The sequence below is a fragment of the Ptychodera flava genome, chromosome 13, assembly GCF_041260155.1.
Source record: "Ptychodera flava strain L36383 chromosome 13, AS_Pfla_20210202, whole genome shotgun sequence".
Classification (NCBI taxonomy): domain Eukaryota; kingdom Metazoa; phylum Hemichordata; class Enteropneusta; family Ptychoderidae; genus Ptychodera; species Ptychodera flava.
In genome coordinates this window covers 10,284,071-10,297,988 of record NC_091940.1, presented here as the reverse complement: position 1 = coordinate 10,297,988, position 13,918 = coordinate 10,284,071, and the positions used below count along the sequence as shown (strand labels likewise).

At 37.6% G+C, this 13,918-nt stretch overlaps 1 protein-coding gene across 4 annotated transcripts in view; it reads right to left on the bottom strand.

Annotated features, from left to right (window-relative positions):
• Positions 1–1,354: 1,354 nt before the first annotated feature.
• LOC139147368 (acid-sensing ion channel 1-like) overlaps positions 1,355–13,918 on the bottom strand; it is a 41,600-nt gene continuing 29,036 nt past the window's right edge. For all 4 annotated transcript variants that reach the window (XM_070718436.1, XM_070718437.1, XM_070718438.1 and 1 more), the window contains exons 12-22: positions 10,931–11,086; positions 10,222–10,369; positions 9,548–9,654; positions 9,048–9,211; positions 7,901–7,996; positions 7,587–7,701; positions 6,969–7,041; positions 6,073–6,130; positions 4,996–5,066; positions 4,579–4,654; positions 1,355–4,182 (exon numbers count right to left, since the gene is read on the bottom strand). In XM_070718436.1, the coding sequence (XP_070574537.1) occupies positions 3,964–4,182; positions 4,579–4,654; positions 4,996–5,066; positions 6,073–6,130; positions 6,969–7,041; positions 7,587–7,701; positions 7,901–7,996; positions 9,048–9,211; positions 9,548–9,654; positions 10,222–10,369; positions 10,931–11,086 (1,283 nt within the window). In that variant the 3' untranslated portion in view covers positions 1,355–3,963. The remainder of the gene's footprint in view (positions 4,183–4,578; positions 4,655–4,995; positions 5,067–6,072; positions 6,131–6,968; positions 7,042–7,586; positions 7,702–7,900; positions 7,997–9,047; positions 9,212–9,547; positions 9,655–10,221; positions 10,370–10,930; positions 11,087–13,918) is intronic.

Genomic DNA, 13,918 nt, shown 5'->3' with positions numbered 1-13,918 from the left:
AGGGATAACTATAGGGTAGAAATCTAAATATGCCCATCTAATATTAGACATCTACCATCGAGAACAAAAGAAATTTGCTGTAATTTGAATATTTAAGGAGTTTAAGCAATTTCCACTATAAATAAAGAACCCCTGCCTCAAACTCCACAAAAGTTGCTAGACATATTTTGCCGTTGTCATGCCATTGCTTCATTTAATAACCAGTTAATCAAATGCCTAATTGACAGGAGGAAATTCAAGACCATATTTGAATAGTAGTATATATTGTCCTCAAAATTACTCTATCACGGCCCAAGTACTCATTGCCTTCAGCAATACTGCCTTGTTATTATTATTGTTATCTTTGCCTATCAACACACCATCCATACTGAAAGCAATGACACACCCATCCTCTATAGACAGGCCAACTTCATATAGTCGTCACGTTTCATGGTCCCTTGAGAGACCATTATACACAGTTTAGAATGTGTTTGTTTTATGAGAGAGAGAGAGAGAGAGAGAGAGAGAGAGAGAGAGAGAGAGAGATCATTTTTTTTATCTTAGCTCATATTTTATGGTCTTTCAAGACGCTTACAACAGAGCACAAAATGATTTCCTTTCCCTGTCAAAAGCAAACTCGTCGATTTGATGGGTCGGAAAAGTCAATGTTGAGTCCAAAGAAGACTTTCTTTCAAAAGTGTGAACACAGGAATGCCACATAGAGTGACAGAGGGGTTACTTAAAGGGACAAAGTTGGCCATTTTTCATGAATTTTGTTTGATACGAGATACTACTTATATTGTTTGACATGTTGAACGATACTTAATGAATGGGTGACCATGCATATATTCGATTCCGGTTTTAGACACGATACATGAAACCACTGCGAAAATGAATTAATGGCCATGACCATTAATTCATTTTCGCCATGGTTACTTTTAATTTCAGTGTCTAAAAGTCGGCCATTTTTCATGAATTTAGTTTGATACAAGATACTACTTATATTGTTTGACATGTTGAACGATACTTAATGAATGGGTGACCATCCGATCCCAGTTTTAGACACGATACATGAAACCACTGCGAAAATGAATTAATGGCCATGACCATTAATTCATTTTCGCCATGGTTTCATTTAATTTGTCTAAAATCGGGGTCGAATATATGCATAGTCACCCATTCATTAAGTATCGTTCAACATGTCAAACAATATAAGTAGTATCTTGTATCAAACTAAATTCATGAAAAATGGCCGATTTTGCCCCTTTAAACCCCTGCCGCTGCAGGTTTCTAGGTTTACACAGTACATGTTTTCCTTGTTTTGGGTGTATCTTAAAACAATGTAAACGACGCTACCATGACACAGAGACGATGCTGGCGTTAACATCAGTTTATTACAATAGCACAAAGTACGTGTAACTGCCGCATCGACCTCTTCTGAAACTTCCATGAAAACCGCAGCAGCAATATAGACACAGTTATTTTATCATTAAAGAAACACTATGTCGTACATGTATGTACAATTATAACATAAATCTGTGTATTCTCCACTGACTAGAATAAAAAACGTTGAACTTGCGGTTAACCTGTTTTCTAAACTTTTATATGTAACACTGTAGAACGAGTATACTTATCTACGGCAAGACTGAGCATCTCAAAAGTTATCAAATTGTCTCCATGAAATGAACTTCATGCAAGACTTATCAATTCTAATAATCTCATCCATCATGATCACGTGAGGGAATTTTCCCTGAATGCTATTTGGATGGGATTTCATTCCTGTCTAGGAACGTGGGTGAAATGATTGAATTACCGATGATTTTGACATGAATTGCCGTTCAAATCAAAGCATTTACAAACTGAATTTGCACGTGGCTAGCATCTAAATGTTGACGAGTCATTTCTGACTGAAACCTCGTGATTAACAGCCAGAACGATGGTTTTCATTCAAGTCTTTTGTGCACGTGATCGTTTACCTATCTTCTTACAAACTGTTATTTTCAGTCTCTAAATTTCACAACCATGTTATTCGTCTGTCCTTGAATCAACTTTAGTACATTTTTGTCTCTTTTTTCTTTAACCTGTTGAATATCTGTTTGCCGATTTCTATACTCTTTGTTTTTGCGTGGTACTGTTTCTTGTTTCTTGTCTGTATTTTTGATTACGTATATACAAATGTAAGTGTTTTAATCTCTTTATGGTTTCGTGTCTCTGAGTGAGGAAGTGAATAATTAGACAAAGACATCTTAACACGATCAGATTTATACGATGTAAAAAGAACTGGAGAATTTCATAATATCCTGTATCACCTTAACCTGTACAAAAATGATAATAGATAAATGACGTCTTGCCCCATGTATGATGAACAAATTAACATTTTCCTACGTTATACACGAGGACGTTGACTTTACATAGAATTTCACTGTAAAACGACACATATCAGAATTTGTGACAAGTGTGAAATCTTATTACTGCAGAGGCAAAAACATAGTAAGCTGCATATACGCAGGTACAACAATAATGTATGACAATGATAGAGAGATTGTTGGAACTATAGAGATTTTACACACATTATACATACAGTGATTCCAAAAGACAATACGTTTGATAATCTATTGTCTAACTAGAAGCATATTGCGTCCATCTTGATACAAGGCTGCAGACAACCAGGTGTACTCACACAAACACTGCTGGAAATTCTATCTAGAATTCTTGATATCAGACGTGACTGATTCAAAAGCAAAATGCATAGATCACAAATATTTTAGCTTTGCTTACTAGAAGAAATTACTGGAATTATTTTTTGCTAGAGGTAAACATTAAATCTACAAATATTGCAGTTAAACTTATGAGCGACAATACAATCTTAAAATATCCTGGAAAGAGGATGGTAAAAGTTTTATTTACAAATTGCTAATTTCAAACGCTGAAATTTATTCGGTTAAGATAAGAAATATACATTTTTATTGCAATAGTGCCATCTCAAACTGAAGCTTGGTCACCGCACTCACTCTTCAAAATTGTAAAAAAACTTTTTGCATATCCAGTAACATTTCGAACATCAGTTACATCGATGTCACGTGGCGTTTATAATTACAGACTTAAATTTTAGCCATTTCTTCGAATCGGCCTACAAAGTCATTACATCCACACAGAAAACTGTCCCAACGACTGTCTGACCCACAGGACTCTTGCAGACTCACGCGATTTAAATCATAGTGATCATCAAAGAATAGCAGCTACAAATAAAAGATGATAGCTTAAAGAAAATTACATAAAATGCAAACCCCCTTTATTACGTTTGGTTATAACATAGACCCTAGAGTCTATGGTTATAAGAATGTTGGGAAAAACAAAGCGATATTTAAGATAGTAATATTGTGTTCTGACAATGTCCACACCCGACCAAACGATAATGTGTCATTTGAGATACACAGAACAATTTTAAACACAATTCGTTTTGATATCGATAATTAAAATGTTGGCCGACCGATATAATGTAGTTTCATACACATCCGGAGACCGCGGAGTTCCAGCTTTCATTACGAGCCAGGATCTCCAACGGGTAAGCTAGGAGGTCTTCAATGCGGGGCACACTTAAACCACTTGTAAATAACGATTTACACTAAGTACGTCACGTCCCAGTCGCGGTAATCTAAACGTACTCTCAGCTGTAGACAAAGTGTTCAAGGAATTCTGTCACCTGTATCTGTAGCAGCAAATCATATGTTTTTCCACTTGGATAGTCCTGCAAAATCGAGTGCGCCGCCATTTTTGGCTAACACCCCTGCCCTTTCTGTATATGGATATATGCAAATTTGCAGTTGTTAAACAAGTGGTTAACATATGGAAGAAGACACTTGTCTCATGTAGTAATTGCTTATGTCTTAGCCTCGAAGTTTTAAAGGTCGCTATAAAGTTTCCTGTAAAATTGATGGAATTGAAAATAAGATAGAAATGTTAAAAAAAAATCAATCTAGGATTTTACACTCGCGTTCCGAATTCGTCTGGGCTGTGACTGGGGGCGAGGTCGTACATCTTGTTGCCACGATTCTTCTTCAGTCGCCGTTCGTCGACTCGCTTCCAGGAAATAAAGTAACAGTACATATCGTAAAGGAATTCGATGAATTCCACCACCGTGATGAGAGATATCCCCAGATACAGTCCAAAGAGTCCTCCTATGTCCGCAATCAGTTGGTCAAACTGCAGAGGGAGCGCAGAGAAAAGCTTAAGATGTTGACTTCAGCATCGTCATCAAACAAAGTGCAGTGCCCGCTGATGACTGACTGCATAAGGTACTTCCGCCCTCGGTATTTCATTCAAATGGCTATATTAACATAGCTATAACAATGCCTATTATTAAATTATTTCTTGACTACTGTGTTGCAAAGCTATAGAGGATTTGTAAACGGCAGTAGGTCAGCAAGTTGTACAGAGTAACTGAAGTATATGGCCATTTGGCTGACCCGAGATAATGCAAAAACCGCGTGCGTTTTTTTCCCTACATTCTGTGAACAGAAAGAACATTGTGCATAAAATAACGCACATGATCTTGGACTGCAAAGTCTCGATCAATACTGAAGGCACTGATGACCTTACCGTGTATCTTGGGCTACTGATCGTGCTTCGACTGTTTGGTACCTCGTAGGAAACTTCAAGCTTTAGGAGATTATCCCTGTAAAAGACAGTGGAATGGTTCACCAGGTATTAGTCTGCTTTGGCTGGTGTAATTTTGTTGTATATTTTTAAAAACAATACTAGACCTGACAATACATTTTATGTGAGCCGAAATATAGCTAACATATTTCGTTCATCGTCATTTGATTTATCATTATAAATAAATAAATAAATAAATAAATAAATAAATAAATAAATAAATAAATAAATAAATAAATAAATAAATAAATAAGGCAATGCAAGCCCTTACCTGGCGCACAAATTACACTGTCATCGACTGGTACATTTTGTTCATCATGGCCATTTTTCATTATATTGACTCCTCAACAAAAAACTCACCTCGCTGAGTCTGCATCGATCTTCTCTGGAACTTTAGAATTCGTCGGTCGCAGAGTTTTTATTAATCCTCCCTGCAAGAAAAATCATTTGAATGAACGATATGTATTGTTGTATACATGGTTACTATAGGTCACTGTCGGTCATTCATAGTCAGTCATACAAACTAAATTCAAGTCATAAAATATCATATAATATTAACTATCGAGTGGCTACATCACAGTATGTATGTATGTATGTATGTATGTATGTATGTATGTATGTATGTATGTCTATGTATATGTATGTATGTATGTATGTATGTATGTATGTATGTATGTATCTATGTATGTATCTATGTATGTATCTATGTATGTATCTATGTATGTATCTATGTATGTATCTATGTATGTATCTACATACATACATACATACAATGTACCCACATTTTACACCACGTTTACATCTTGCCGAAATCGATGCTCTCTGACAGGAATATCACCTTTCAAGATTTCAGAGGTGAGATCAAGAATAATTGCATTTTTTTTAATTTAATCTCGAACCAACAGGTTGCCCCAATAACAGGTTCGTTTGAAAATAAAAATATAATACAAAAGAGAAAAATATATAACAGTTACAACGTAAACAAACAGACAGGAGAATTCACATAAGAAAAAACCAAAAAACAGCAATGAAGCGAAAGATACACAGATATACATCCAGAAAAAAGTAATTATTCAGAAAAAAGGATCTTACATTATCCATGACGAAAATTACTGAAGTTATTAAAAATATCTAAATTTTGCTTGTTACAGATAGAATTAAAATATGTCTGAGATCGTGATAAAAATGAGTGTTTCAAGATATTAGTACGTGCTGACACTGGTCTAAAAAGAACAGCAAGACGCAATGTAAAATCAGGAACGTTAAAATGAATCTGTGCAAGAACATCTGGTACACTATAAACTGAGTGAAGGATTTTATAAAGAAAAAGAGTGTCTAAAAATTTTCGCCTGCTTTCCAATGTGGAAAGGCGAAATTCATAACATAGGTTACTTTACAGAGCCCTTGAGTAAGCCATCGATGAACGATGTTACTCACCATATGCTTGTTGGACGGCCATTGCGATAGTGACATAGTCGACGAGTAGTCGATTCGTCTGGATGGGTTAGAGAAATAGATAGCGTTAATTAGCTTTAACTGTTTACAGTCATTTCATTTGTTTCTGATCGATTTGTAACTATCAACCGTGGTCTTTTTTTTCCGTTCTTGTCCCAACCCTTTAAACGTCAATATCTTTCAATGTTGCGTTACATGTACATGAGCGTTACTGTACGTCGGTTGCTGCTGCCAATGTCCTTTAACGTATTCTGTTATCTCGGTCTATCGTTGACTATATAATGTATCGTTTTGTCTACACTAACAGTAAAATGTCACGGGTGCCATCTGCACATAGTCCCAATATTCATTTACATTCAAAAGGCGATAAGACAACGCAAACGATGCATGTGTCCTTTCCAAAGTTTTAGAAGTGATTCTATACAAAAGGTGTCAAGAAAAAGAATGCCTGTGTTTTATCAGATTGTTGCGTTTTATAGACGAAACGACTTTAAGTGAATTCATATATAAGCAACAGGTAATTCTATAAAAATTAAGAGAACTAACTATAAGGTACAATTCGACCTTTATTTCACATACTTTGCTCAGCAACAGAGTACCAAGTATATGCATTTAATATATGTCCTTGTGTATACACATTAAATAGCATAATATAAAATAGTAAAATTAATTAATTGTAAAGAACAAACACAAGAAAAGACTTCAAGCGAAAAATAAAAATGCACTATAATAAGTGTTTGCTTCTGTTAGTTTAAGACATATTTTGTGATACTACAAGTCTTGTTCTCAGAGTTTACGTCTGTCCTTATATCTATCTACTTAATCCATCGACTGAGTCGCAGAGGAAATGTAGCACACTGTTAAAAAGGTTTACTAACCTACATGACTGCTTGCAATCGTTCTTAAGAATTCCACGAAGGTAAAGGAATCGGACGAACTGTCTACAGCGTTCTGTAAGCGAAATAGAAATAATACAAGACATTTCAAATTTTCAAAAGTTGTCATGACAGCACTGAATCCTATAGTGCATTGAATAGTTTGAAGTTGAACGATATCTGTCATCGCTATCGCTGTCGCATCGGGGACGAAGTCAGCTAGAGTGTCAACCGGCAAAGTAGTTACTTATGCGATGCAAGTGACTGATCGCCGTACGAGATGGGTCAGGCTCTCTCTCTCTCTCTCTCTCTCTCTCTCTCTCTCTCTCTCTCTCTCTCTCTCTCTCTCTCTCTCTCTCTCTCTCTCTCTCTCTCTCTCTCCTTACGATCACGCCAAACTAGGAAGCCGTGATCATTTAAGTCGGTATCTGATGTTGACAGTGACTTCAAATTTGTTTAAAATGATTCGCAGAGAGAGAGAGAGAGAGAGAGAGAGAGAGAGAGAGAGAGAGAGAGAGAGAGAGAGAGAGAGAGAGAGAGAGAGAGAGAGAGAGAGAGAGAGAGAGAGAGAGAGAGATTGTAATTACTGGAGAATGAGAAATGAAAAATAAGCCAACCTACCCTGCTCTTCTTGCCTGATATTGCAAGGGGGAGTACCAGACTTTTCCAACCAGATAGTATCTGCACATCCGCACAGCTCCTTGATGTACAAATTAACCCTGGACTTATGACATACCTGTTTAGGCATGGTTAGGTAAAGGAAAAAAATGGATAAGATAAAATGCAAGCAAATCAAGAAAAGATTTACGAACTAACCATAACGAACCAGTATAAAACTGAAGCTGACTCCTCAATCTGCATACTTGTTGACAAGTACCGGATCGTTTGATAAGACAAAGACACAAAAATAACACGGGAAAATTAGAGAGACTTACGGCAGTTGTGTAGTAGCTTTCCTTGCCATAGATTGACCGGTAATCTCGTTGATCGATGCAATCGAGAAATGGGGAACCTTTCATGATGTAAGAGTCCTGAAAGAGGTGTGTTAATTAGGTAGTCATAAAAGAGAGAGTCATCCTCCTGATTGGAGAGGCATTGTTCTTGCTCACTAGCATCACTAAACAGTGAACCAACAGGCGATTGATAATTTCCTATATTTCATGGTTACGTCATTTTTACTAAAATAATCCCACGTGTTAGTGATGAGAACAGTAATTAAGTGCCACGGTTGCATTTAGTAATCCCAGACTGAGATGAGTTGCGTGCAGCATGTCTGATATCGCTTCTTGATTACCAAATATATTTCTTTCTTGGATTTGAATATATGTTTTGTCTCGTGTATATTTGCTATGCTTGTTAATGGTGTGATGTTTGTGTTACTTGATTTTATTGAATGGCTATCAGATATTACACATATTCAGGTATGATGGCCACTGATTGCTTTGCAAGAGTTTTAAATTCTCGGTGAAAAAATGCTATGAGGTAGAATGCGCCTTGAGGGCAGATATTGGACTATCAGATTTTTAAATTACGTTTCGGTCTACCAATTGTGCGAGCTCATTTTAAAGGTCTTTGAGTAAGAATAAAATCACCGTCTTTGTTTTTCGAAAAAATAAAAGTTGCATTTCCCCGTAGAGTTATAAATTAACACAGGGGTGGCGGCCATTTTGGAATTTAATATCGGTAAATGGGTATTTTCTCTATTACCAAACTTTGCACTGTGGTCCCCAACTTTTATCCTTACCTTGGTAAAGAATGGTTGAAAGTTTCGTTGAGAACAATTTTGGCAAAAATTTAAATCTTTCACTTTCGAGGCGCAATATTACCTTAATGTAAAAGCTATTTTAGTCAAGACTTCTTAGTAAACTGTTACATAGTAATTACTTCATTTGAGATGTGTCTCATCGGAAAGAGTGGTTTGTGAGACTGCGTCAATATCTCACATTAAAAAAATCTAGTTTACACACAAAGATGTGTGACTCATCATTTTCTTCATCAAGGCTTGGCATGTGATATCTAGACATATAATTTGGTTATCTTGAAAACCCAGTCAAAGTGTCGACATAGGAGAGCCGAACTCACCCGTCTGATAGCGATGCCGGCTTTCTTGCCAGGCGGCACGGTGACGCCATAATCCTCCGGGAAAGGGGTGATTCCGGGTTGGTGAATTAATACTCGAACACCGGCGTCCTGTCCGTAGAAGGGGACGTACTCGTCTTGTTCGATGTACAGTGTCAACTTTAAACCTATAATAAATGTATTCGCTCGCGATAAGTATCGCATATAGCTTTATGATCTATTGTAGCGCCATGTCACTGATATATAGTCCTGAGTTGAACGCTACATTTTATTGCAGAGCATGTTAGTTGATATCAGCGCATCTAACACATACCATTTCAAAAATGTTTCCTGACTTTTCACATTGTGCAGCGGTGTTGGAGCTTTCTAAAGAGATTTTCTAATCATTCGGAAACAAATCTGAGCGCATCTCATCATGTCCATTCAGCAAAGGTTGTCCAATTATAATACATGTACACCAAAACGTATAATTATACCAGAATTTGTGGTGGCAAAGTACAAACCTGTTCCAACTATTTCACCATTAGTGTATTTCAATCTGGCGCCATCTTGTCCGTGGTTGTACGTGTAACAGTTACCGTATTCGTCATTCTGTGTCTGAATGAAGTCACTGAAAAGGGGAAAAACACATTAACATGTTTGCATGAACCGGTCGGCTTTGAGGTGGAGAGATTGCAAATTTCTGCCCAACACTGTGAGTTAATTAATCAAAGATCGTTGATCGAGAGGGCTTTGAAATGGCCGGTGAAGCAGAAGGCGGAGAAGACGTTCCTATGTGTAAACTCTGATGGGATTGCAGTGAACATAAGCGCGTTGTTTTCATGCCTTGCGTACTGTCATCGATGCCGAATAAAGTAAACAAATATGCCTTGATTTGCGCCATCACGCAAATTTAAAAAAAAAATAACGAAAAAAATAGATTTGTTTCTGACCATCGCCTGAGTTGAGGGAAATTTGAGGCGCACTAAAACGTATTATTCTTTTCCTTGCAATGTACATGTAATACATTTCACCTTGCATTTATCGTAAAATATTGTTCCAATCGTGATGATTATGATTGATTTGCATGACTGGCCATCGGAGTTCTGTAAAGATCAGGATAGACCACGCCTGTTCAATAAGCGTTAACTTTGCAAGCGCTGGCTAGGAAGGGAACATTGTTAGCATAGGAGGTTACCTTGGTATGTCGCACATTTCGTCGTTGAACGAACACTGGAGAACGAAATCTTGGAGTTGGTGACCAAACTCAGCAAGTTCATTCTTGTTGAACTTCAACAGTTTACGCAGGTCAGTGTAGTCTTGTGACGAACTGAAGGTAAGGAAATCTAGAAAATACAACCGATCATAGATGCACACTTGAACTTTTGGCATGATATTGTGTTTGGAGTTTATCCTACGTGAAACCCGTTTTGCCAAACTTAACACATTAGCATGCAAAAATACAAAAATGACACAGAAATGAAAACTTCAGCTGTACATCAAAGAAACGTCATCAAGAAAAGTGTGTTTTAGAAATGAGAGAATTTAAAGCTAGATTAAAAAGCTAAAAAAGCGAAAGCATAATGAATTTTCGGTGATCTATATCCGTATTGTGTATCAAGAATACATTTTGTAACTCGAAAGGGCGATAATCATTTGATAATCTCATAGTTGCTTTGACTAAGTTAGTGTGCAATATGACGATTGATTGTTGAGTGGAAAATTCAACAAAGGATAGAAATTCATGTCAGTCACAAAGCTGACAATGAAAGTCAAACGACCTAGTGAAACTTCGAGAAGGAAGGTTTTGTATTTCTGAAAATCAAACCGTTTGTTTCGAATACGGTCCTTTTATTTGAAATCTCACCCACAATTTGGCACACCATTGTATTGACTTTCAACATTACCTTGCCATTTGATTTGGCTGGAGTAAGGTACTCCTGCAAACTTGTTTGTCTGCCGATAAAGATTGAAAAACTCCTGACAGATTTGCGCGTCAATTGTCCTGCCTGCAATTTGCGAGCACCAACTTTTATCGTAGTTTTTGCTGAACCTCGTCAATACTGTCGAGAAAAGAGAAAGAACATAAAAGTATTTTAGTCTCGACATATAGCCGGAATCTCAGGGTTGGTGAAGTGCATAAAAATCTTCGTCAGACCACAATCTTAAATGAAGTCCATCTTTACAGGAACAACCGAACCTAAGGGCAAAATCAACGATTACGGTGGAATGCCTGCTGGCAAGATTGTTTGCCGTCCAGACGATCGAGCGACGTCATTTAAAAAGCACTTTCAATTGCCTGCCTTGAGACTTTAATATGCAGCGGCGTTCATCCTATAAATTTGAGAAGTGCGTCGTAGGAAGACCATAGGGCAGAGCCGTTGCAAACCACATTGTTTTGTAAACGATCTTGAAAGCATAGACTTCGGTTGGCAAAGTTAATGTCAGTTATTATTAAATTGCGAAGTCGCGAGTGATCAGTACTTGTACCATTATTCTTAAACGACAAATTCATCTGGGCGTTCGACACTGAAAGAGAAAACGATAAACGTGGGCATCCATGATATCAACTTTATGTGTTTTAACAAGTAGATTGCATTCAACAGCCATGAAAACGCTGAAAAAGAGGTCGGCAGAATACAGCTGCAGCCCCGCCTACTACCAGAACGGATACAAGACAACAATGTCATAATTTCCGGTAAGTTTCCACCAGAAAGGCAAATGTCATAACCATACCCGATGACTGCTCTAATCAAACGGAATTAGGGAGCATTCGTTATTTACGGGGAGGGGGGGTTGGTGGAATTTGAGCGACAAATGAAACGTAAAAAGCGACCCCCCTCCAAATCAAATTTCTAAAATTTGACCCCCCCCTCAATTCATCAATTGTAAAATGTGACCCCCCCCCCCCCATGAAAAAAAAATTTCATCAGATTTGATTCATTAACCCTTTGCACCCTGTGGCCCCGGGCTGAAAAAGTTTCCTCACATACTAGAGAATCAACATTTTTGGTGAAATGCCAAAATCAAATTTTTTGCACACACATGAACTTGTAATCGCTCTAGTCTAATCAAGTACACTAATATCAATAATCAAGAGTTGATAAATATACAGATTTGCCTAGTTTTATATTGGAAAAAAATTATTCATAGTTTCCATATAGACAAGATAGTGAATCAACATTTCGGTGACATTCCAAAATCAAATTTCTTGCACAAACATCCACTTGTTACCACCCTAGTCTAATCAAGTAAATTAATATCAATAATCAAGCGTAGATAAATAGACAGATTTAACTAGTTTTATATTGGAAAAAAAATATTCATAGTTTCCTCTGACAAGATAGTGAATTAACAATTCGGTGAAATTCCAAAATCAAATTTCTTGCCCACACATGCACTGGTAACTACCCTAGTCTTATCAAGTAAATTAATATCAATAATCAAGAGTCTATAAATACACAGATTTAGCTAGTTTTGTATTTAAAAGAAATTATTCATAGCTTCTCATAGATTATGTATGGAGGACCTGTGTATTTTCTATTTTGCCTGGGAGTTCTTGTGTGTTATCACTGTATACCTAGGGAGTCCAAGACGGGAACTTTTCAGAGAGTGTTTTACGTTGCATGCTGCACTGGCACTGGAATGTTTGAGTGTCAGCGTGTGCTTTTTTAAGTCAGATATTTCTCTATTTTGAGTCTTACTCAAGTCAGCAGATATGTAAAGAAACCGGTGAGTGGCAGAGATCGAATTTTATGCGGATCGGACTGTTTATTTAAACCCTACGCCATCCTCTACTTTAGTCGATGGAACGAACATTGCTCACACAAGTGAAAGCCGTGCCGTATATTTGCAATATACGCACTGCACGCTAAGATGATAATATCACCACAAGTTGAAAGCTGATCTTTCTGCAGCAAATTGTGTGTTAACCGTGAACTTTATTCCGTTTATGAGTTCAGTCAGATGTCTGAGATTGTCATGATAACATTATTTATGATCGTTCCACTGAACTTTTGTCGATGCGCGGAGTTAGCAGAGGAAGACTTCAGATTAGTTCGGCATGTCCCGACCGGAAGTGTAAACAAAGATCTAACTTCTAAGATGGCTGCTCCCGTGGTAGCTGAACTGGACGCTGCTTAGCAGTGAATTGCGTGTGTTGTCGCCGACTTTCATGTGCAGACATTACACGGGACTTACAATTGTGCTCATCATCGAACATAGTTAAAGTCGCGTGTGAACTATTTGTGTTTCCCAGCCGCGTGGTCAAGTCTGAGGTACCTCTGCGGTAACGTTAAGTTTTCCATAGAATTTAATGTTAAGCATTAGAAAGGGTTTGAACAGAGTTTTTGTTCTGAAAGTGTGACTCCTGCCGTCGGGAGGTCGATCAGTACGGTTACTGTTACCATGGAGTAATATTTATAGTTTTGAAGTACGGTTTTACTATTTTATATGTAGACCCTGATATTTGACACAATATAGTAATATACAGAAGTTGTTTGTTACATTTATGACTGTGTGTTGGTTCCTCATTTCATGCCCCATGCTGTGTAGCCCTGCGTACAGGTGTGTGCACGTGTGTTCCCAGCATTATATGGCCTCTACCAAAGCCCTGCAATGGTCTTTGAACAGACTTGAGGTCTCTGCGGCCTGGATCTGGACCGCAATGAAGACTAAAGGGTCTTTTTGGCCGAAATTCTGCTCTATTGGGGCAAAATCCTTTCCCTGCCTACCTTTACCTCCTAAACAATCCCAGAAAAGATGCGATTGACTTCTCCTAACGTCCAAACCACTCATTTTCTGAAACATAACATACTCTACAAGTTGTTTACCCATGGAGATCCCATTTGAATCTCGCTGCAGAGACCCCAGTTATCTCCACAGACCGTTGCAGG